The sequence below is a fragment of the Leptodactylus fuscus genome, chromosome 1, assembly GCF_031893055.1.
Source record: "Leptodactylus fuscus isolate aLepFus1 chromosome 1, aLepFus1.hap2, whole genome shotgun sequence".
NCBI lineage: Eukaryota > Metazoa > Chordata > Amphibia > Anura > Leptodactylidae > Leptodactylus > Leptodactylus fuscus.
The window spans coordinates 196,906,213-196,931,584 of record NC_134265.1 but is presented as its reverse complement, the minus strand read 5'-3'; the positions used below and the strand labels follow the sequence as shown (position 1 = coordinate 196,931,584).

At 41.5% G+C, this 25,372-nt stretch overlaps 1 protein-coding gene across 2 annotated transcripts; it reads right to left on the bottom strand.

Moving 5' to 3' along the window:
- Window positions 1–415: 415 nt before the first annotated feature.
- Window positions 416–25,372, bottom strand: TLE5 (TLE family member 5, transcriptional modulator). Of its 2 annotated transcripts, none has more exons than XM_075281823.1 (7): window positions 25,047–25,372; window positions 23,697–23,794; window positions 17,901–17,964; window positions 11,317–11,361; window positions 9,068–9,130; window positions 6,182–6,256; window positions 416–4,548 (listed from the first exon to the last, which is right to left on the bottom strand). In XM_075281823.1, exons 1-7 carry the CDS (start codon window positions 25,077–25,079, stop codon window positions 4,330–4,332), a joined length of 597 nt encoding a protein of 198 aa, XP_075137924.1. In that variant the 5' UTR covers window positions 25,080–25,372; the 3' UTR covers window positions 416–4,329. The 2 variants fall into 2 exon arrangements, with proteins under 2 accessions (XP_075137924.1, XP_075137932.1); XM_075281831.1 differs by having other exon boundaries at window positions 416–4,545; window positions 25,047–25,371.

Below are 25,372 nucleotides of genomic sequence, written 5' to 3'. Positions count from 1 at the left end.
TGGAGGGAAAATATGCGCTATGTATACAGAAGGCAGGACAAATGTATGGAAATGTAAACCGAGCGCCTTAAAATGTTCTAATTCTGCTTACTTATCTATGTCTCTAGATAGTGGATACTGGAGAACAATCTAAAGTGGTAGTCAAACGGCCCACAGGTGTTGTACTGCTGCTTTCCACAAACCCTGAATGGCTGTATTATAGAACAGAACTCAACGATAATGGCAGTCATGACCTATAAACCAGGAAGCAGTGGAAAGCTGGGTGAGTTTCCTTGTATCACAGTACAATAAACAGGTGTTTTATTTATATTTAAAAAAAAGCCTATTTTACCAACAGTAGAAGTTCCAGACCATGTTCGACTGCTCCGACTACTCCATATACAACAACCCAATAGGCAATGAGAGGCATACAATCTGAGCAGGCATTAAAACAATTTATTGAAAAAGGCACAGTCACACCCTCACCCTCCACACAGAATATCAACATGGTCAGTGATCAGACAAAAAAAAAAAAAAAAATTAAAAAAAAAATTGAACAAAATAAGAAAATAGAAAGATAGTCTTGTAGAAATACTCAGACACTATGTACAGAGCACACACCTGGTCTGGGTACACGCTACCTTACAAACATATGGAAGGGTGTTATATAGTTTTATTTTAATTACTTTTTAACTCATACAATGCCAAGCAATGTTTTGGCAGACAGAAGGTTGTTATTTTTACCTAAGCTCCTCCTTGCCATTGGGATTAAAGATGCAACGCTGTTTTGCAGAGACGGAGTTTAATTTATTCCACAGTAAAGAATTGCCAGTATACATTTACTAGTGGGGTTACTTGAAAGTGAAGGGGCTTTCTGGCATTACTGAATGCAACTAGGGTAATGCTGATGAAACTATGCAATTTATACTACAGTCAATGTTTGTTGACAGAGATCTTTAGAACTATGGGAGAATAGACATGCAGTATGTGGACACACGTGGACAAAATTGTTGGTACGCCTCATTTAAAGAAAGAAAAACCCACAATAGTCACAGAAATTGAATCTGACAAATTGGAATTTGGCACACTACATGTTGATAAGCCACAAAGCTTCTGGGAGAATGTCCTATGGACAGATGAGACAAAAATCTAACTTTTTAGGGGCAACGCGGTGGCTCAGTGGTTAGAACTCTTCTTGCAGCACTGGAGTCCTGGTTTTGAATCCCGCCAGGAACAACATCTGCAAGGAGTTTCTATGTTCTCCCCCTGTTTGCGTGGATTTCCTCCCATTCTACAAAGGCATACTGATAGGGAAAAAAGTACAATGTGATACCTATATGGGGCTCACAATCTACATTAAAAAAAAAATCAAATCAAACTTTTTGGCAAGGTACATCAGCTCTATGTTCACAGACGGAAAAATGAAGCTAATCTTGAAAAGAACACTGTCCCTACTGTGTAACATGGAGGAGGCTCTTATGTTCTGGGGCTGCTTTGTTGCATCTGGCACAAGGTGTCTTGAATCTGTGCAGGGTACAATGAAATCAAAACTTTCAAGGGATTCTAGAGAGAAATGTGCTGCCCAGTGTCAGAGAGCTTGGTCTCAGTCGCAGGTCATGGGTCTTGCATGACCCAAAACACAGTTAAAAAAACCAAGAATGGTTAAGAGGAAAACAAGGGACTATTCTGAAGTGGCCTTCTATGAGCCCTGACCTAAATCCTAGTGAGCATCTTTGGAAGGAGCTGAAACATGCCGTCTGGTAAAGGCACCCTTCAAACCCGAGACAACTGGAGCAGTTTGCTCATGAGGAGAGGCCAAAATACCTGCTGAGAGGTGCAGAAGTCTCATTGACAGTTACAGGAATCGTCTGAATGCAGCGATTGCCTCAAAAGGTTGTGCAACAAAATATTAAGTTAAGGGAACCATCATTTCTGTCCAGGCCTGTTTCAGTTTTATTTAAAAAAAATTTTTTTGTTGAAGCGAAAAACAATGTCTGACCTTCATTTGTTCATTTTCACAGAATTTTTATTCATTACTTTTGTCAGATTCAAGTTATTTCTGTGACCATTGTGGGTTTTTTCTTTTATTAAACGAGGGATACCAACAATTTTGTCTACGTGTGTATGTTACCATAGGAGTTATTATGCTATGGTAACTTATACAATAAGAGAAGTGTTCCTTGAGAGCTCCGTATGGGGACAAATTGTCACAAAGCAACACGTTTCAGCAGGGTTAACCATGCAGCACTTTATGATACTGGACAACCCATTTATGAACTAATGTCATTTATTGGAAACACCACCCTTAAAGAGGACCTCCTCTACTAATTCTATTTCCAAGCATCTGTTAATAAGCGCCGTCTCACTGATTTTGAATTTTTTCTCTAGCCTTCATCTTTCCTGAGCAACAATCACAGTTAGTTTTGGTGCCTGATCTGCTACTTCAGCTCTGTAATGTCAGAAGAGCAGTGTCAGGCAGGGGGTGTGACTCAGAGCTCCAATCAGAGGTGGATAGTGTCAGAGCTCAGAACCACACCCCTTGTCTGCTCCTGCCTGACACCGCCCTCCTGACTGTACAGAGCCTAAATAGTGTATCAGCCACCAAAACTAACAGCATTGATAGCTTGGGAATGGTGAGGGCTAGAGGAAAAGTTCCAACTTTTCCAGAATCTATCTATTCTATGTAAAGAGATAGACTTGTTGGAGGTGATGAAAGGTCATCTTTAACGGGATCAATGTAAAAAGGTGTCTGTCAGCAGTTTTGACCCTGTAAAACAGTGGACAGTGCTAGAAAAGTGACCTGGAAAGCTGTTTATAGAGATTTTTCTGGCTGCGTTTATTTTTGTCATGGTGCTGCTGATAATAATCTTGTGTGGACTACTCTCACAAGTGCCCAGTTGGTAGTCCCTTACACTGAAGAACTCTTGGGTCTCTAGTGAGCCGTTTCAGAGTCCCTCCCCTCTGAGTGACAGCTGTAGAGTTCAATCCAGAGACCTTTCAAAGTAGAGCGAAAAGGTTATAAAGCAACTTACTGCAGGGAGTAGGAGAATGACCGCATGAAGGAAACCTTTTGGGCACTTGAGGAAGCAGACTGCACCAGTGCTGCTCCTAATAAAATCATGCTCAGTGGTAAACAGCACTCCAAGGCTCCTGCCTAGCATTGCCAGCAGTTTTACAGGGACAAACCTGCTCACAGCTTCCTTTTTTTGAACCCATCAGTAAACTATGTTTATCCGCAGGCTGTTTCATTCCCGTTTTTAATTGAATGCAGCTTTTAACTTACATTAAATGGGCATATGTGTCAATAACATATCAATTTCCCTTCATTGATCAAAGTTAATGGAAACTAAATGATGGAGATTTATACTACCTTAAAAATAAATAATCCTTCCTGTCAGCAATTAGAAAAATATCTTCCAAGTAGCAGTAGAAGTTGGAGGGAAAAGCAGAGAAATATCTAAAAAAGCTCCATTCACCCAAATATTAAAAAAAGCACAGAAAACCAACAGAACTGAACAATAGAAACACAGGGGTGTGCAGCAAGAAGGCCTCCACTGTGAAATAAAAAAAAAAATAAAAATAAATCAAAAGCAACCTTCCCCCAGATCAATGGCTGACTTCTTGTCCTACTTTGTAGTAAAATGAACTGAGCTTCTCCTTTTACTTAATATTCTAAATTTCTGACCCCATTAAAGATTTAGTGTGCCAGTCCCTAAACCTAGAAGTGGCTTCTCCCGGGTGAAAAAGACTGGAGATGACTATTTCTCATAAATTTAACACTGTTCTCAAAAATCGACACAAAGAACAGCCGCCTCTATTGTGAGTAGTTGTCGGATGCACTTTAAAATGGCCTCCACACTTTTTATATTGGATTACATTCGGCTGCCATGCGACAAGGGTGAGGTGGAAAGAAAGCCAATTACACAGCAGTAAATAAGGGGCCAGCTAAACTCTTCTCCACACAATCTATAGCGAAACCTCTGCAAGGGAGCCTCACAATAGCCTCCAAATAATGGTGCCCCAGAGCTGCAGTTAACATAAGCACTACACTAATGTATCAACATGGAAAGGTAAACTCTGTAGAAAAGGTGGGGGTTGTGCTTTTAGAAGAAGTAAAATCAGCCAATTTACAATACAGTTCGCAGTACATTCCCATATATGTACACACATATACAGTGTCAAGAAATGCATTAACCCCCTTGGCTGCCAGTGTCCTGCTTTCATAAACTCTTGGACACAAGAAGCTGTTCCAGTGCATGATGGGATAAGGCTCTACAATGTAACTCCACCTGGCAGTGCTAGAGTTACAATTGCGCTGCACCCTTATCCATCTAATTGTCAGCCTTGTTTTTAATCTGATTTGTCACCATCATCATCAGGTCGAGGATCCCCGTCGTGACCGTTCTTGTCTTCCTTTGGAAGATGTCCTTGGGAGCCCAGGGCAGACAAGGAAAGAAGCCCACTGCTGGCACTGACAGGCAGAGAGGGCGCCTGTAGCCCCACAGGTAGCGGTGTGAGAGGGAGGGCAAGCGCCTGTAGTTGAGACAGCTGATGAACTTGAAGCTGCTGCTGTACGAAAGGAAAATGAATTAAAAAAAAAAAATACAATACGTGAACCTGGACAGTCACCACTGCCAGAAAGAGCTACAAAAAGATATACTATTAGAATGCAAGCAAACTGAACCTCTTTAGAGAATGTGCTTCTAAAGCTACCATACCAGGCATATCCAAATGTTTTAGAAATAAAATATGAAAATATTTATGAAAACTATAGCTCTTGGGTTACAAGAAAATTATAGTATTGCTGGATTCTACAGACGGTACTTCCTTAAAGAGATTGTCCAGGCAAAGATGGACAACCCTTTTAAACTTTTAAATCAGATGGGGGAAGTGGAAAAAAAAATTAAAAAAATATATATATATCCCTGAAGCTCCTGGTCCTTCTGCTGAAGGAGTCTCGCTGAAGCTGCCGGTTGAACTCACGTGAGCAATGAGACCAGTCAGTGAATTGCATGTGATGTCACTACTTGCGTCTTTTCTTGAAGCCTGCAGAGGCCCACTGATTGGCCTCATTGGTCACATGATTTAAGAGTTAAAGGGGGAGGGGGTTCAATTTTGCCTGAACAACCCCTTTAATATATCTACAAATACTACTTATAACCCATCCTGTGTAAGAGATTCAACTATATAGAACTATTAAAGAAAGGGGCATATTGGGACAGAAAACATTTCTGAATGTACATAACTGGGAGAGATGACTGGCTGCCAGACACCATTGGAAAAGCTTAAATCGAAAGAAACAGTAAAGGCAGGTACATGGTCAACCAGTTGTTTCCTAATAGTAGACACTGTTCTGGCTACTTAGCTCAGACAACGATACAGTGTTAAACTTTGACAAGATAGAATCTTGGAAACCATTATAGGGGCTATATTTCAACTATCCACTTAGTGATTTGAACATAGGTAAATACAGGGAAGACACATGCAACGTTTACTCTGCAGTCTGTGCCGGTTGCAGTCTCATAGAAACTCAGGATGTTACAAAACACCTAATGAAAGCACAGCTTGCCATTACATTATTTCAGTTCTTGATCACTTTTACAATGGGTTTTCAATGTGGAAGCATGATCCTGGTGATAGCAGTGTACACAGTAGAGTACTCTGCCATCAAACTGTGGCCATTAACAACCAGAGAACATAAAACAACTGGAAGTTCTGAAGCAACTCAAGTAAAATCTTATAATATGTTTAATATAAAGAAGTTTGCTTCTGGAACATAGACGATGTACCAAATATACATATACTTTCAGATAGTTAAATGTTTTTACTGGCAGAATTCTACTCTAACTGTGGTGGCCACATATGCCAAAAATGACAGGAAATGTTGGTAGTCACCTTGTTTAAGGATACTGATATAATGACACTCTCTCATAGATATAATATATGGCTGCACTCGGTCACCTTGCGGGCTCTATAATTTTGGGTTTACCAGTCTATGGACAACTTGAAATTTTGGATAACAACCCAACCAGACCTATTTAACTTTTTCCTGATTTCCATTGATGCCCTCACTGGTTACAAAACACCTTAAACTGACCTTGCTTGCTTTGCCAACATAATGTAATCTTTAAGTCAAGGTAGCCCATAAAAAAAACCCCTTATATTAACTGTTTTAAACACCACCAGCATATTTCTCACGTACACGGATGATAGAGTTCAGTTCTGGCGCAGTCACTTGCTTTGCCCGCTCAATAGCTCCAAGGACCTGTTGCTGGTGCTATAAACAGAATTCAAGATCACTATTTTTTCATATAAGTAAACCAATCTTGCAAAAATACAGGTGGCAGCACAGGAATAAGAGTTTATTATCCTCTGCTTCTCTTTAACATGTTCTGATAATTTTCTTCAACCCCCCCCCCCCAAACATACAGATTAAAAGGAGTCCATCATTGCTCAAACACATTTTTAACTCAAGCCATGTTAGCTATTCTACTCCTACCTTCATTTATCTTTGTCACCGTTTTTTGAGAAAAAGAAATCCAGTTCTATACTCAATTGAAAATTATTCTCCAAGTGCACCATAGTCATCCCCTGTATGCCACCTCCAGTGATTGTCATTCATGTCCCCTGCATATTTTGCTCTTCCTTTTAGCTGCGCTAGTAGCCTCGGTGGTCATCGGGATTGAAATCCCATTCATGCACTTCGGCCAGTGCATGCTCCGCTGGCCATCTGTATTCCATATTGCGCCTGCAGTATGGAATAGAATAAAGATGGTCAGTGGAGCAAGCTCTGTTGGCTCTGCCCGAACCCGTAGTGGCAGAGTGACAGCCTTTCTAAAGGCTATTCCGACATGTCTTTAGTTTAAAATGCATATCGCCAATGAAGGGCTCCCTTTAAATATCTGTCATCCAGATGCTTGTTTGGTGACAGTTACAGTATGTCAGCTCAACCCTCTTGTGACCAATATTCTGAGGAAAAAGAAAGGGTTAGAAATGTTCCCTTTTTCTCCGGTCATCTTTACTCAGGGTAAATTTAGGGCACCCTAAGGCCTGGTTCACATCTGCGTTCAGTATTGCGTTCGGGCAGTCCGCTTGGGAAGCGCTTAGCTAAGAAACCACACAGACCGCATAGACTATAATTTTCCTGATGTAGACTAGAGACGGAATAGGAGGTTAATTTCATGACTGTAGGAACAGGAAAATGGCAGGGAAAATTTCTAACTTATGGATTTTAACTTTATTGAAAGACAGGTCACGTAACAAGAGGTTGTGCAATTAAAGGGATTCTATCATTGGCTATAGTGATTTTTAGTAATCTTCTCAGCTGTTTTTGAACTATCCCGCTTTTAATGATATGCTAATTAACCAGTACGGAGCACCAGAAGCTCGCTAAGCACTGTCTGCTGTGTGTACACAGGGGGAGGTGAGAGTAGGGAGGCTGCTGCAGCTGATGACTCCTCATCAGCCTTACCTAGCTCTCACCTCCCTCTGTTTACACACACAGCAGTCAGTGCTGGTTAATTAGCATATCAATAAAAGCTGGCTAATTCAAAAATGGCTGGGAGGATTACTAAATAAAAGGTATGTCTGGAATAGCCTTTCTAAAGGCTATGCAAATATATGCTTAGTTAAAAATCACTAGAGCCAATGATAGAATCCCTTTAAGGATAGGGGACAAGTGTCCAGTCACTGAAGGGCTCAATCATGGAGCACCAGTGCACTTGTGTAACCGGACATCTATTTACTTCTTTGGGGCTGTGGGCACTGCTTGAGTTTATAGTCCTGGCAGCCCCATAACAGTAAATAGCACACCAGTCACCAGCGGTTGGGGCCAGAACAATTTTACACTTATCCCGTGCTGCAGATAGGTGATGTGTACATAAAAGCAGAACCCCTTTAACCTCTATCCCCAAGGAAAGTGAATAACTTGCCAATTGGTTGGGGTCGGAGTTCTGAGCCCCTCTCCAATCATGAGATCTTGGGTGTTTTGCGCCCTAGTTTAAGTGGTAGGTCAGAAAGCAAGCCCCCATTTGATTAATTTCAATGGGAAGGGAACGACAGCCAACGTCTAGTGCTTGGCTACCTCCAGAGCTTCCAGATGAAATAAATGGAGTCACAGCTTGCATTTTCAACCTGCCTTTCCAGTCAAATTGGGGGGCAAAACACCACAATTCTTGTGATCATTGGGGAGCCAGCAGTTGATTGACACCCAGAGAACAGAAAATTACCACCTGTTCTGTGAATAAGGGGTGATGTGTTGATACTTATTTAACTGGAATATTAATACTGGTGACATGCCATGTATTGTAGGGGACAAGCAAAGCCCTCATGCTAAGCCATTATTGTACAGAACAGTATATAATCCCTGGTGATACTTTGTTGTTATTTATATTTGTATGGGGTATTTGTCTTTAGAAACAATGAAAGCTATTAATTAAGGAAAAGAAGTTTTTAAAATTAATGAAATTTTATGACTATCTGTATTAGATATTCTAAGAAGATACAAAACTTGCCACACTGTTTCCAATCATTACAATACTATTACACAATATAATGCATCTTTCTTATGATACCATGTCACATATGTACAAAACACAAGGTATCTAGCATAGCATGAACAGAGTTTTCCCACCTTAGCAACTTATGCCCTGCTCACAGCATACGGAATAAGTTGAAAGTTAGTGGGGGTCCCACATCAATCAACAACGTATGTGGAGTTTTTCTCCCCAGTCAAAATGGAGCATAACTGGAAAAGCACACCCTGCTCCTTTCAGTTTAAAGAGGCTGCCAGAGATAGCTGCAGTCCTGAATTTCTATCTTGAGCAGCCTCACTGAAATGAATGGAGTGAACCATTCTAACCCCTGTTCCATACAGACTGGGAACCTAAACATCCCCATTCTTCTAATTGGTGGGCATGTGATCAATTTGATTCCAACTTACTTATCCTGTGGATAGGGAATAAATTGCTAAGGCAATAGTATCACAACATTTCAAATTGTTATATCCAGTGTCTGGAAAGGGGGTATATATTTAGTATCAGCATTGCAGAAAAAAAAAAAACAAAAAGAAAAAAACAAACAAACATACCTCCTGAGAAAGATAAGGCAGCACCTGTGCACAAATTCCATTCAGCCTTTTGACTATTTCAGCCTGGTAGAAAAGAAATGAAGGGTCACAGATTCGTTTACAGAAAAAAAAAAAAAAAAAAAAAAGTCAATTCTACATAGAGTATTCATTAATGTACTCATATAAACCTATTAAGTCCCATTATTACTATTCTACCATATAATTATACATAAGATTTTCTCTTTAATAATGGATTTGTGCTGGCTAAATAGACAGTTAAACAGATGACCCAATCAGTTTTGTAGTTTTATTCTATTTACAGTCCATATAGCTTCTATAATACATACAATACCAGTCAGTTTGGACACCACTTTTCATCCCATGGCTTTTCGTGTATTTTATTTTATTTTATTTCCCACATTGTAGATACATGCTGATGACACCAAAACTATGAAGCAACATATATGAAATGAAGGAGTCAGAGTGTCATTATTTTAATACATTTCTTTATGTATAGTAAAGAGTCTCAAGGCAACAGCTTATCTCAGATGTGAGGTGACTGACTGATGGTGTGGGCATATATAATATGGCACATAGTAAGGGTGCATGCACACTACGTAACGCCGGGCGTGTATGAGAGCCGTACACGCCAGCGTTACAGCAGGGCTGCCGAACACTTCCCATTCACTTCAATGGGAGCGCTCATAAACGCCGCTGTTACGAGTGCTCCCATTGAAGTGAATGGGAAGTGTTCGGCAGTCTGCTGTAATGCCGGCGTGTACGGCTGTGATACACGCCCGGCGTTACTCAGTGTGCATGCACCCTAAATCAGAAATATAGCTCCTTATCCTGCAATTAGTGGAAAAGCTAGCGGCTAGTGTGAAAGAGCAAGTTCAGTACACAAATCTTCAGGAATTGTTATATTAAAATGTGGACTCTAGGAAGAGCTGAGATTTTATTACTAAATGTAAGGTGTAGCTCCTTCCATTATGGTCAAGTTCAGCACTTCTGCCTTGCAGTGTCAAGTGCCCTAGTTGACTGTTTATCACACAGTCATGTATCTATTGGCAAGCTAAGGTAAAGAAAGAAGTATTGTGTTGGAATGTAATACAGACTCACATACCATATACCCCATACATACCATATATCCCATTGAGGCGCCTTGTGGAAGCACTGTATTCTCCCTTACGATATTAAAAGTAATAACGGGACCAGCTTCCACAAAAATTCTTCAAACGCTAATTTTCTACAGTCTACGTGCACCCAGAGGAAATAACTGCTGCAGCATATTCGTGGCAGCAGTGGTTGTCCAAAATACATAGACCTTTAAGCTGGCCATGCACATTAGATTAAATAGAACATCAGCATGATTAAATGGCCAAAAGCAGCCCTCAGCCAACCTGAGCAGACTCACTGCTTTTTTTTTTCCCCAACTGCCCCCAGTTCATTTGTAAATGTTGATATTGGACTTGTTCGTATAAATGATCCCACTTTCCCCTGTATTCATATGTGGCGCAGAAACTCAGACTGAAAAGGTAAAAAACAAAAAAAAGTGTGTTTTGTAAAGCCTCTTTCTATTACTGACAATAGAGCCCTACCTAATCTTGTATAGCTAAAAGGTAAACCTTGTGGACAAGAATGAGAAGTGGTGCATAGAATCAATTGAAAAATTACAGTCATAAACAGTATAGTTAAAGTGAATGGAGAACTCTTGATTAGGATTGAAAATTTTTTTTTAATCCTCTACAAAGAACATGCAACCCAAAAATGGCATTTAGCTTAATTTCTTTTTATAAAATTGCCTTTAGAGAGGACCTGACACACAATACAATGTAATCTGCAGGCAGCATGTTACAGAGCAGGGGAGCTGAACTGACATTGAATCTTGATTCTACAAAACTATATATAATTTGTCATTTCTGGCCCTACTCAATCTGTGCTCAGGAGAGGTTCTTACTCACCGACTGACTGCCTTTCCAAGTGAGTATATAGACAGCTGTCAATCACTGATAGGACTGCCTACATTTCAGCTAAGCTCCAAATGAGCATGGATTCAGATAGATAAGATTCAGTTCTACTGAATCCTTTACCACAAAACTAGGCAATCTGCTCATCTTCTTCTCCTCTATAACATGCTGTCTGCAGGATTGCAATGCTCTATTAATGTGACAGATTTGCTTTAAAACTTTACATTTCACCCAAGCTCAGAAGGATCTCAAACTAATGAGTCGTCCCATGAGTTCTAAGCAGACTTCAAGGCAAGCACTCACCTGTTTGTGCATTTCAATGTTCAGTCCATAGGACATTTCATAGTACTGTGAAGACAGAAATCACAGATTATTCTTTAAATACAAACCTATTAGATGGTTAGTTAGTGTGACCTTACAAACCTCTCTAAAGCATACAATTCAGCCACTCGACCACTTGTTCCACTATAGTTCTTGATAAAGCTGCATTCACACGAACACTGAACAAACGCTGCGAAAAGGACGAATAGCACGTTTTTTCCCTCCATGGTCATTTTCAGTCTATTTAGGGATCCATGAATATGGCCAAATATAAGACATGTCTTTTGTCTGACAGCCTGTTAGAAAATGGCCATGTGAATAGACACATTACAATCAATATGTTCTAAATGGCTACACCCTGGCTGTTACAGAAGCTAGCATTAAGTGGCTGTTTGACGTTTGTGTGAAGCCGGCTGGGTCCACATGCGCTGGAGCCTCCGCTGCAGAAACCGCTTAAAATCGGCAAAAAGAGAAAAGTCCTGCACAAAGGGCTTTTTCTCAGCCTCTTTCAGTTTTGAAACAGTTGACACCACCATAGTCAGTGGGGTTCTCTGGTCTCTGTGGGTAACCCTAACAACGGAGACCATGATGCTAGTGTGAACCTAAAGTAAGGCCTAAGGGATGCACACACCAGGTCTTAACATGTAATCCTTTAAAGATAATCATAATGAACTACTGAAAATAGTCAAAATCGTTATCAAACACAGAAAAGCCACCTATAGGCTATGGCTAGACCGTGTCTTTTGGGCAAGCAACATTAATACAAGAGTCATGTTGCCCATCATAGCTAATTATAACAAATGATGGAGGGTTGGATTTCTTCCAATTGTCATTACAGCACCCTCCAGGTCGCAGTGCAACCCCATTTGCTACCATTAGATATGATAGAAGATTTTAGGGTCTCTACTATAACCAGAGGAGACTACAGGTCCACATGCAGTCCTAGTCTTTGCAACAGCCCAGAGACATGAAAGCATTCTTTTACTTTTTTTAGGTTTATACAGAGGGAAACAGATTTACCAAAGATATATTTATGTTGCCAGTTTAGTCACATTACTATAAGGAGGACCAAGGATCTATGGATTCGGCCATGTTATAGTTTACAAACAGTAATATAAGGGTCTGAAACGGTTAAAAAAAAAAATCCACTGTCTGGGAAAATGCCTCCTCCACCTCCTCCCCAAAGTCTGACCTCTTTGTCTTACAAGTCCCAGAAAGATTTTTAGGCAGATTTACACTGTGCCCTGGCCCTCTCCCCTCCCCACCCTGTAACAAGCAGCTGTCTGGAAGAGTGAATGAATGGCATAACCCCACAAGAGAGGGATAAGCCAGGAGACCTGCTGAGAGGGGAAGGGGGGGGGGGGGGGGTCAGAAGGGAGGTGGATTTATTTTTTGGCAGCCAGCTCTAAACTACTCAAACTCTGGTTTCTCCTGCTTCCAAGTCTTGGCTATCTGATATAACCCCTTCTCTTCCAACATAAGATCTGCATGTTTATCTTCAGTCCTGAGCTTGCTGCAGACCAAAGCAACCAGTACCAGCAACCAAAATTCAACAATACCTACTCACAAGCTCTGTTTGTTTACACTTGCTGGCATTATGGTCCCTTGAGATGGATTTTAGGAGGCAAGGATCATTACCCCATATAAAAACAGGAAGGTTTCTGTAATTGCCCTCAGGGGTTAATGCAGAGCAGGAGCACTGCTGGCTGCTTAAACATCTGCAGCTACATCTTGGCAGACATAATTAAAGATCTAATTGCCCTGAACTGAGAGAGTAAAGAGCTTCTCCGAGGGGATAAAATAAGGGAGGCCTCCTAAATTGGTCACAATAACTTGGCGTTAGCAGAGACCCTTGAATGAGAAGCTGGCCTCTTAAGTGGGAATAAAATTATGCAAACTGAATCAAATACATGTGTAAATCACAGAAGATGTGCTTTAATGGATACTAGGAGACCCCCAAAGTCTAAAGCAGGAGCTACTGTCTGGTAGAAGTGACCTTGGGTAGTCACTCTATGTTATGCAATTCACCAGATACCTGAACTGAAATGAAGTTCAGTATTTATTAAAGAAGCACTCAAGGCAAGACACCATGTTCCATCTCTGCACCCCTCACTTGACTGTCACACTCCAGGCTTCTTTCATGTATTCTGCCCTTGTCTTGCAGCGTTGGGAGATTCAAATTCAGCTAAGGGCAACATCTGAAAGGAATTATGTATGCTCTGCCTGTCAGCGTGGGTTCCCTCCAGGTATCTCCCACACTCTAAAGACATACCAATAGGGAATTTACATTGTGTGCACAGCTTAGGAGAGTGTTGACAACATCTAAAGCGCAAATTATGTTGTGGCTATATAAGTAAACAAATATCCCTACAATCCAGCTTCTCCTCACTCCTTATCAAACTCCATTTTGACTTTTCTATTTCTCTCTGTGCCATTATCAATCCTATGATGCCTCAGAGCAGTATCACATGGGCAGCAAGAGGACTGTACCATCACTGCTGCTGGGGAAGGGGTGGGAGAGGATTTTTTTCTCTTTACATATTCTCCAAAATAATTGGAGACCAAAAAGATACAATCAGGGTGGCTGGACTGTGATCTGCACTATAGGATGTGTAACAAGTGACTACTGATAGCTTTTGAGTCCCCCCTCCCTATACAGCCTGTGTGGTACAATCCATGCTGTTTGAATGATATGAGAGGTCTGTTTCGTAAGATGGTGACCCCCTGACAGAACAGAAACCAGAAGATGCCAACCATGATTTTTTGATAGAGGAATAACTATAATTTCAGCTTCTATGACCTTATTTAAAGTATATAAATATATATTTGTTATATAATGAATGAAGAAAAAACTATTCTGGAGTGCTTCTTAAAGTATTTGTCCATGTAGCTTCTATGCCCTTCTAGCATCTGCTTCCTGTATGCTAATGAGGGCCTGTCCTAAATCCACATTCCATCCTATGCAACTCAGAACTACTGAAGAGGTGTATTACAAGTGACCCATCACAGTCAGCTCATGTTATTACATGAGTAGCCAACAGAAGGGTATAGTCAACTGGTAGTACGCCTCTATGATGTACAAGTAGTTGTGCTGAAGAGACTACCAACCAGCCGCTCCCACAGATCCTGAAAGCAGTGACAGGACACGTGACCACAAATGTATGAAACAAGGATTCAGGACAGAGGTCCCAAGCGGTCAAGCATTAACCATCTATCCTGGGGATGGGGGATGACAAATGAAATGGTCTTTGGGGCTAGGGCAACATGTAGCAAAACCAGCTACAAAATGCTGCAGAAAACACAATCCAATAAACGCTTCCATTTTGCCCTAACCCGTATAGGGCCATGTGGAAAACGTAGCAGTTTCCTGAATAATATCAACATGTTGCGTTTTCTAAACAGTTTTTTTCCTACAGTAGGGATGAGATTAAAATCTTGTTTGCTTTAATGGTATTGTAAGGCTAAGGTCTCACAGCAAAAAAGCACTGTGGGAAAAACCGCAGTGACCACGCTTCGCTTTCTTCCTGCAGCACTTTAAACAGAAAGTTTGCAGAGTTTCCGCCACAGACTTTCTCCGCCACTCTGATATTTCTGTAGGTATAATTGATACGCTGCAATTTTCAAAACCACGCCATGTCCGCACAGCGGTTTTTACCTCAAAGTGGGCATATTATTCGCTAGAATCCCATCCACTTTGCCCTTACTGTAAAACGCTGTGATTTTCCCACGGCGGAAATGCCATGGGCAAATTGCAGTGTTTCCGTCTTGTGGGGGCCCCGGCCTAAAACCGTTTTTTCCTGCTACGATTCCAAAACTACCAAAAAGCACTACACCTCCACAACATGTGGCTTCAGCCTAAAAGGGGTACAACAATAGACTGGTGGGGTCAGAGACTCTGCACCACTGCTGATCAGCGATCACATGGCATTGTGACGCATAGACACAAGTGTTGTGAAGCCATGTGACTCACATGACCACTTGAGCCCAATCACAGGTCTCAGCAGTCCCTGACAACAGTCAGAAGACCCAAAGAACAAGGAATCTTGCAGGAGTCCAGGAGAAGCAAATAACTGTTTTTTTTTTGTGTTTTATCATCTCCCCTGGCCCTCTACTCATTATACTCTGGGCTCTGAAGCGACCCACAGTATAATAGCAGTTTTGGTTTGAACATGTTGGTCTAAACGAAACTGCCAGTGGAACACTGCAAATATAATAAGCAACATGCACAAAGTCACATTGGACATCCAAGGTGACATTTGGTTAATTGCCCAGCCCTGGTAAGGGCCCATTCACACAGCTGTATTTAGTCAAGAAATATTGTCCATGTGTTTGTATTTTGTAACCTGAATTGAGAGTATCAGACTGATCTACAATGCTGTGAGTTTCAGAATTACCGCAGCTCTAATATCCTGCATTCACATTATGCTTATGTTGCAGTACAGAAGAGCTGAAGAAGTTCCAAATCTCACAGCGCTAAATCAGCATGATACGGCAAGTTCTGTGGTCAGACAGACCAGATTTCTCTGCCTAATTACAGCTTTGTGAAGGGCCCTTAGCAATATTCTTTGGTTGACTTTACACATTTCCCTAAGGACAACGTGTCTTTAAATGTTGAAGTTATTCAATAGTGTAATGAAGCTCAAATTGTAGTCTCAACCTTCACATTGGGCTTTACTTTCTGGTTTTGCATGACAACAATAATTTAAATGGCCATATCATTGTGCAATTGAATGTATGCATGTTTGTAGACCTGAACTCAAAATGTTACAGCTAGGGGTGATTTGCCCTAACAAGTATCTGGTAAAAAATAGTGGGTCAGGCACACAAACACCGTAGCCTTGCTTTGCCTTAGTTATGGTACTACATCTAATAGCATAGCCTGTAACAAGGATATTCAACAGGTGGACCACCATCTTAACCCAGACCACAGCCACCAGCTGTCTGGACCCGTTCATTATGACATGACATTATACTGTGCATGACGCCCGGAAGTGGCATTACACTGTGCAGTGAGCCAATAATGGGACTTTAGTGCCCTCTACACAGTATAATGCCCCATTAGATGCCTCCACATGTTAAATCCACTTTTACCACTATTGTACGGTATTTGTGTTTAGGGGACTGCAGTTGTGAGATGAATGTTTCTACCGATCTTAGTTAAAAGGGTATTCCCATGTACATAATTATTTTTAAATTTGTAGATCATTAAAACTTAAACATTTTGCAGGGTTTTAAAGATTTTCTCTAAATATCTTGTGGTCACAAGTTGTTGTCTTGATCGGTTGCCCGTGGATACGACCATGAACACAGGACCTTTCTAAGGTCAGAAAATCAGCCATGATTTCCTTATTGTGTCCAGGATATCTTCCTATACATGTAGTGTCCCTGTCCGATAATGTGTCCACAATAAGGTAATCATGGCTGGGTTCCTGACAAGTCCCAGACCATAGAAAGTTTCTGCATTTGTGGTCGTAGCCATTGGCAACTGATCAAGACAGCACACTGTCACCATGAAGATGGTTAGAGAAAATCTTTAAAACTCTGCAGAATTTTTAGCTACTTATATTTGCAAAAATGTTTAACTTAACTATCTACAAATATAGATATGATTATGTACATGGGAATATCCCTTTAATGTCCATTCTTTGTGGTGGACACTCAAGAGCAGTATATTGTATGAGGGGCATTAATGGAGACATATACTGTGTGTGTCACTAACAAACATTAGACTGTGAAGGGCCACTAATAGTACATTATTAGAGATGAGTGAGTACTGTTCAGATCAGCCAATCCGAACAGCACGCTCGCATAGAAATGAATGGACGTAGCCGGAACGCGGGGGGTTAAGCGGCCGGCCGCCGTCAAAGCGGAAGTACTAGGTGCATCCATTCATTTCTATGGAGCGTGCTGTTCAGATCGGCTGATCTGAACAGTACTCACTCATCTCTATTCATTATAACATATGGAGGGCACTAATGGGGCAATATACTGTATGGAGGCCACTAATATCCAGTCAGTGCCTCCCCACATGGTATAAAGTCCCATTAGTGCCTCCCCACACAAACAGGTCAAAAATCAGATCTAATTTCACCCCATTCATTCAAAAGGAAATATTTTATGCTTTGTAGACAACCTTATTTTTAAGATAGGCTGGAGGAGGAGAGGAGAAAAAAAAAAAAAAATAAAGTCACTCACCTGTCCCCCATGCTCTGGAGTCCTCCTCATATGGTCTGGTCCTGCAGCTTGACTGCCTTCTTGCTGCCCCATTCCCTTCCTGAGGCCAATGATGGGCCTCAGCAATCACGTGCAGCCAGATGGCAACAATAGAACTGCCGGACCAGACTGTGCGGGGGAGGCACCATTTTCACCGCCCCAGACAATTTTAAAAAAAAATTATTTGGATGTCCATTTTTGTTTGAACAATCCCTTTAAAGGTAGGTGCACACATCAGTCAGAATGGAAGTCACGACTGAATTTCCCTCATTTGCAGCACTTTATATTCTTAGCCTGTGACGCATGTGAGCGTACATGATGAAAAGAAATCGTCCAATACTCTAACTACTTACCATGACATAGTGCCTCTGCATCTCCGATTTCTCACTGGCCAACTTGTCACATTCCAACTTAAGACTGAAATACATAAATGATCTGTTAGGAGAAGATCACACAGCTGATATGTCACATTGGTGTTATTCATGCTGCATTCTGACATTTATCTAGAATGTCGCACTGGGCTAACCTCTGATCTAAGTGTATTGCTGTCTGCCCTTTAAGAAGTCATTATACATTAATTTATTTCAGTTATCGTACCTTATAATTACTGTGGTTTTTTTTTTTAGCTAGCCAAGTTTGTGCTGCACAAAATAGTGTAGAAGACTTGATAATGTATCACAGTGTGATACATGCATTATTAAAAATAATCTAATGTAATGGATATGAATTTGCTGATCTATCAAATCTCTATTATTGAATCCATGTCCTAACACTGCCATTAAAGGGGCTCTATCATTGAGAAAAGTCATTTTTAGCTAAGCACCTACTTGCATAGCCCTTAGAAATGCTATTCCACAAATACCTTTTGTATGTAAATTTTGTATGTAAACTGGCCAGGAAGAAGGGACACGTCATGTCCGGAAACGCGTAGCCTTTTTTCATGTGATATCTCTGACCGTCCACTGGATGTTACTTTGTAACACTTTTTATTGGAATGCTACAATAAAAGTTATTTTTTTAAGTAATTTTCATCGTGTCGCCTGGTGGAGCTGGATTTTTACACTATTGGATTCTACTTTATCACTGGTTAAAGTCCTGCCAGTTTCCGAGTCTCCCAGGAGCACATCATCTTTAAAATTTGTTTCACATCTTATGGGTGAGCTGAATCTTTTACGAGTTTTATGCAAGGATGTGATTAGTTAAAAGTGACTTTTCCCAATGATAGAGCCCCTTTAAAGGATAGGTCACCAATTGTATACTATCCAATGAAGACTGCTGATGTGAATAACAAACCAAAATTCAGTGGTATGTGAAAAGGGAAGTGTCTTAAAACAATTGTTCATTAATTGTAATTGGGGTAAAACGCTCAATTTAGTCATTACTTTGATTTCTGTCAAACTTAGCAGAATTCTGGATGATATGAGTGGTGCAGTTTTGCGCTAAGTTCATACTACTGTTGTGCTCTCTATTGTTCGAAATGACTATAACGGAGTCTGCTCTTTCAAAACAGAAAGCAGCAGAGGGAAAAGGCCACAATGCAGGACTTCACTCTGCCATTATTTTTGGCACTTTCAGCGATAGGAGCTTGATGATGATTGCAGCCTTAGACTAAGTTTATACCACCAATTAACACCATTATTGCGACAGCCCTCCCCTTTCCAGCTAGGCCCTACATTCTTGTCAGTCAAGGTTGTAAAAAGTGTCTAAAGCAACTTACAAATTTAATGCACAGCACATAATTTACGTTTTGTGCAAATTCTGGGTCCAGGTTGTGCAAGTAAAACATTGAAGCATTTTAGCCAGATATCAATACTGGCTGCACAAATTTGCTGTAGCTGCGTATGCAGCTGAAATTCATTGTTGTGTTTCACTTACACAATAGTGAACCCCACCACAGCCTGCAGACTTCTGCATGTGTCACCACTAAATCTGCCCATGGAGTTTTCATAGAGTAAAACTACATTGGAGTAGTTTGGCAGTTTTTCAACTGTGCCACATTAGGGCAGACAGAAGAACAGAGACTTTTGGATATGGGGCAGTTGGAAATCAATTCTTTACTTTATCAGATCGCCAACCTTCTGCTCTGTACATGCACAATGCTTTAAAGGGATTCTACCACTAAAACCTTTTTTTTTGTGGATAAGGCGTCGGACTAGCCTTTAGAAAGGCTATTTGTCTCTTACCTTCAGATGTGGTCTCCGCTGCGCTGTTCCTTAGAAATACCGGTTTAAAAGAGTTCTCTCGCAGCGATGGGGGAGGGCCCCAGCGCTCAAACAGCGATGGGGCCGTCTCCACCACTGCCAGAGAAGTTCCTCCAGCGACGCCCCCTCCATCGTCCGCAGCGTCATCTTCAGCGTCTTCTTCCGGCGCAGGCTCGTCACTTCTAGGCCTCAGGCAGAGCAGACTGCGCAGGCCATGGGAAAATGGCCGATTGCACAGTATTTTTAGCGGCCATTTTCCCGTGGCCTGTGAGCCTGCTCTGCCCAAGTCCCGAGGCCTAGAAGTTATGAGCCTGCACCGGAAGAAGACGTTGAAGATGACGCTGTGGACGAAGAAGGAGGTGTCGCAGGAGACACTTCTCTGGCAGCGGTGGGGACGCCCCCTTCGCTGTTTGAGCTATGGGGCCCGCCCACATCGCTGCGAGAGAACTCATTTGCATACCGGTAAAAATCGGTATTTCTAAGGAACGGCGCAGCGGAGACCACGTCTAAAAGTAAGAGACAAATAGCCTTTCTAAAGGCTATTCCGAAGTTGTATCCACAAAAAATAAAAGGTTTTAGTGGTAGAATCCCTTTAAAGGGTACCTAAATTTTCATGAAAACTTGAAATATCTGAAGGTCTTTCTGGGCAGTCTGTACTATGACTGTATTAGTCTTCATACATGATGTCCTAGTAGTTTTTCTGATAAATTCCAACATAGAGAAAAAGGGGTCCACACTCTTTGAATTTCTTCTTTATAAAATGTAGCTTTTAATCCATTAGTTTAAAAATTGATAGAAAAATTACATACAAAAGTGTAGAAATCAGAAAAATAACACAAAAGTGATTAAAAAATCGCTAACGGCTGACATGTTTCAGGACCAAACCTGTCCCTTACTCATAGCCAAAATGAATGTTCCATGTAATTTTTCTATCAATTTCCAGGTCTGTAATTGAGGTCACACGTGAGTATAAGGAGAGTATAAAAGTGTTTGTTATTTTTAATAGTTTCCCCTGGACCTCTGATTATTATACATTGGGGTCTGACAATACTCCAGTGTATATTAGCACATGGAGCATATTGTACTGTGTGGGGGCCACTGTCGGAAACATATTGTAATGTGTGAGGACCAAGCGGTGAAGACCCGTTAGAAGAAAGCATGTGTCACCCATATGTACCTCCATCACGTGACTGGTCTCACATTAACATAGGCAAATACTGCCGCATGGTCACCTGTCCGTGTGGCCCTGCACCTGTTGCAAAGCTACAACTTCCATTACGCTTGGACAGGTTGGGTATGATGGGAGCTGAAGTTTAACAACAGCTGCAGAGCCACAGCTACAGTGTTGCACAACCTGTGGCTCTCCAGCAGCAGATGCCCACCCCCACAATTTTTTGTCCTCTAAGGGTCCATTCACACGGAGTTTCCATGCGAGGATTCTGACATGGAATTTGCGTCAGCATCTGAAGTCAATGGGAAGCTTTTTTTTTCCCCCACGCAGATTCTGACACGACTTCCGCGTCAGAATCCATGCACGGAAACTCCGTTGAATGGACCCTAAAACCCAGGTGCATCTTATGGTTCAATAAATAGGGTACATAGACTTTTCTTACAATGTAACCTGTGAGATTTACAGAATCCTCAGTCTTTTGCACACAACAGCTTGCAGACATGTCTGTGCAGGCTATGAGCAGAATCAACCCCTCCCCTCTACATTCACTGCGTGAAGAGTGAAAATGACTGCCCTCTATACTAACTGAGCTAAAGAAGATGGAACGGAAAGCACCTAGGAATGGACTTCCTTAGAAACACACACACACAAAGAGCAAATTGGCTAGAAGGGAGACACCTAGTGGCATGTTTTTCAGGCCACATTTTTAGTTAGAATGCATTATATTTTGGTCCAGAATCACATACAGAATGAGACTAAGTCGAAAAGTTAGTGACAATTTAATAACTAAGCTCAGTTTGTATAGACTGGCTACTATGTACAAGCACACGCATAAAGTTCAGCATGAAGCCACTGCATTGTGAAGATTAGTACTGCAACACTAAGAGCAGCAAAAAAAACTAGTGGGGGGGGGGGGGGGTGAGGGATGACCAAGTACACTGTACATTCAGTATACTGATTAAGTACATAATTTGGTAGAAAGCATGTAAGCTCTGCTTTACAATGGACCATTCTGTCATATATAAAGATTCAGCATGACGTAACACAATGAAACCTTTGATGGCTGGTTCACACCAGCTGCTGTACTTTGTATGAGGATTCCGTTCCCCTCTCCGAATGAAAAATGTGGAGAGAAAAGCGCTGCAAGCGCTTTTCTCTCTGCATTTTTTGCCCTTTTCAGGCGGAAACTGAACGGAAACCCAACAGACCCCATTATAGTCTATGGGGTCTGGGGGTTTCTGCTTTTTTAAGTGGATTAGGTTTCCATTCAGGGGGCCCAAAGCAGACCCCCAAACACTGATGTGAATCAGGCCTAAGAACAAATACAGCAGAACCAATTTTCATCTCTTCATCTGATTGTCACTCATGTATACTGTCCTCATATCCCCACAATCCAGTTTCTCCTCTGCTCCTTATCAGATTCCATCTCAGCTCTTGTGTTTCTCTTTGCTATGCCATTAATCAGATGATGCAGGAGTACAGGGTCACTTTGGCAGCTGTAGACTGTACAATTTCTACCTGCTTAAGGACAGTGTGATTATCTCTCTCTGTATTCTCCTAAATAATCTAAGAGACTATCTGTATATAGCTAGAGGGGATAAACTATGAGCTCCTGCTCCTTAGCTGTGCTCATCAGTAATTAGCAACAGAAGTTTTGGTCTCCCCTTTGGACAAGAAATCAGGGGCTTGTACATTAGTTTCTGTACATTTTATCTGGTCACGGAGATAGTCACATGACCTAGCAAACGAAAAGGAACAAGGTAATACTGACTAAATTATTTATATTGGGGTAAAAAGGTATTGGAGGTTTAAAAAAACAAACAAACAAAAAAAACACATCAGAGTGCTTCTTTAACACATTGTCGTCCTAATCTCACCGTTTCCTGCTGTCGGTGAACAGAAACATTCTTGTTACATATAAAGGCTAAAAATCCATATAGACGAGACAGTGGTCACCAGTGACAGTTTCATACGCTATGCAACTGTCTGCAAGCTAACATCTTTGACTCTTGACTGAAGTATTACAGTAAATAGGAAATTATGTTTTTAGTTCACTAAAAGATACCATGCAAGTTAGACTATAGCTGGTTGAAATGGATAATTTTGCCTATTAAAAAAATAAATAAATATTTGCCACCGATGTACAACTTTTTTCTGCCAAAGATAGTTTAACCTTGTTGGAAATTTTCAGACTGCCCAAAATGATAGTTTGCCACTTTTGTCCGATCAGACCGGTTGCTCACACTCAGTTTTTTTTTTTTTTTTTTTAATTGTTAACTATAGCACCCCCTGATTGGCAGTGTAGTCACTAACATTGATGGTGGGAGGGCTTATACAAACAACCTCACGATCTTCCAAACGACCACATCGTGACTGTCCAAAACCACACGTGGTAACTTTTACTTAATTCTTTAAAAAGGGCCAAAATATATACCCTCCGCATCTGAAAAATAAACCTATCTACATCATAGCACTGTGGAAGACAAATACAGAAGTAGCTGAGGGAGCTGCTGTGACAGTTGCGTAGCAGAGTTCATTACAGTAGCAGAGCCTTGGCTGCGGGCCAGGATTTAGGTGAAGAGACAACTGTGTCTGTGGGAAGTGCAGTGGAGGAATATACAAGCTAGCTGCCAAGCAGGATTGTGGGGACTGGTGAGCATGCGGGCAGAATGGCACACACTCATTAGACTGGATGAATAACGGCACAGGAGGCTGTAGCAAGGGAGCAAGCTAGCAAAGACAAATGTCTCATAGGCTACAAATATGCCTTCTCCTACCTGTGATACTGTGCCTGCAGCAACTGGAACTCATCTTTAATACGATCACAGGAATCCGAGGTGGTGAACTTGAGTTGCTGGGGCAGGTGAGAGGAGCTCTGAGAATGAGAGAGGAGACTTCAGATAATGACATATAGATGTAGAGCACTACTAGCGTCTTAGCCCTGTCACTTCACCCTACTGTGCAGCACAGCAGGGTATAATACAAGTCAATTAAAGGCCCAGGTAGATGACGTGATTGCTGCGGTAATGAAGACGGCTGTTCACACTGCAATGATAAAGCGTGAGCAATCCACCCTACTTGCAAAGTGTGTGGAAAGACATTTATAGTATATATTAATCGATAGTAGTCAGAAACCTAAAGCTTCACCTTGGAAATAAACTGGAACTGATCCCATAGAATCGTATCCAAACACTGCCCATAAAGGGTGACTTAGATAACTACATTACATTAGGGAATTACTTTTTATGCAACTACTGAAAGCAAATGACAAGGAATACAATTCTACAGCGACTTCCTAATACTGTGTCAGATGTCCAGTGCAATAAAAAGAATACGAACCCCAAAGGTTTAAGCATCAGAACAATAAAATTTTCTAAAAGATGACAGTAAGCATGAAGGTAATGGTCTAGAAATGCGTGGGAGAAATTCATTTTAGTATGTGCAGGTTATTGGTCGGTAAAGAAACATATTTTTAGGTCTGTAAAAGTTTCTACAATGATTTGCTTATTGAAGCGGTTTCCTGTGTCAGCATGTGACCGTGGCCTAATAACTTATGTAAAAACCTGGCCGGTATATAAATATTAGAATAACTGGGCCATAGATTTTCTGGCCATGGTGACCACATCTATGCTACCAAAATGATCACGTACAACTAAGGCCTTATACACATGGCAAAGCCTGTCCAGCAGCACATGGAGTACTCGTCTGGATTACGGAGCCGTAAGCCATACATAAGGCGCCGTGTTCTCCGCTACCAGATATTTTTTCTCTGTGTAGTAAATTTTTTGGCCCTGATACGATAGCATTGATATAAAAATCTTCTAAGGCAATCATATTTCTTTAAAAAAAAAAAAAAAAACCACCCACATAGAAGCAGGATACGGGTACATGTATGGAGCCATATAACCTGAAGTAATATCTACTATACAATGTTACGCCCACAGGTCAGACATTAAAGACATCAGCTATGAAAATAATGAGGAACTTGCAAACATTACAAAGAAATAGGCTTTAGGTAGAGGAAGGCAATGCTGGCCCAGATAGAACATGGGCACCCGTGTGCTATATACATACAGGACACAGACATACATACAAAGCCACACAATACTAGACGGGCCTGGCCTCACCGAGTGGCGGCTGCTGCTTTGAGGAAACATCATGTCCCACTCTGGCCCCGGTCTGTGGTGATCTTGTACCCAGTGTCAGTGCCTCCAGCACCAGCCTCTCCTGCTGGTCTGCCAGAGATCAGTGCCCTCAGCCCTGGCCTTCACAAGCTTAGTTACCCTTTGTCTCCTACTCCTTCGCCCGTGCACCGTATTCCTATCCCCTACCTCCCCGATGCTTTGCCCCGCTCTTTCACCCGGTTCACCCCCTCCCCTCAGGCCCCGGCCTGTCCCAGCTCTGCGCCTCGATCCCAGCTCTCAGGCTAATCAGGATCCTTTTGTTTAATGGC

What these genes read in the sequence shown, in the direction of transcription:
- TLE5 (XM_075281823.1), bottom strand. Translation starts at nt 25,079, where the DNA reads ATGATGTTTCCTCAAAGCAGCAGCCGCCACTCG. An exon ending in ACATTGAAATGCACAAACAG is followed by an intron (nt 9,131 to 11,316) that starts GTGAGTGCTTGC and finishes CTTTTCTACCAG; the next exon opens with GCTGAAATAGTCAAAAGGCT. An exon ending in AACTGAACTCTATCATCCGT is followed by an intron (nt 4,549 to 6,181) that starts GTACGTGAGAAA and finishes CCTTTCGTACAG; the next exon opens with CAGCAGCTTCAAGTTCATCA.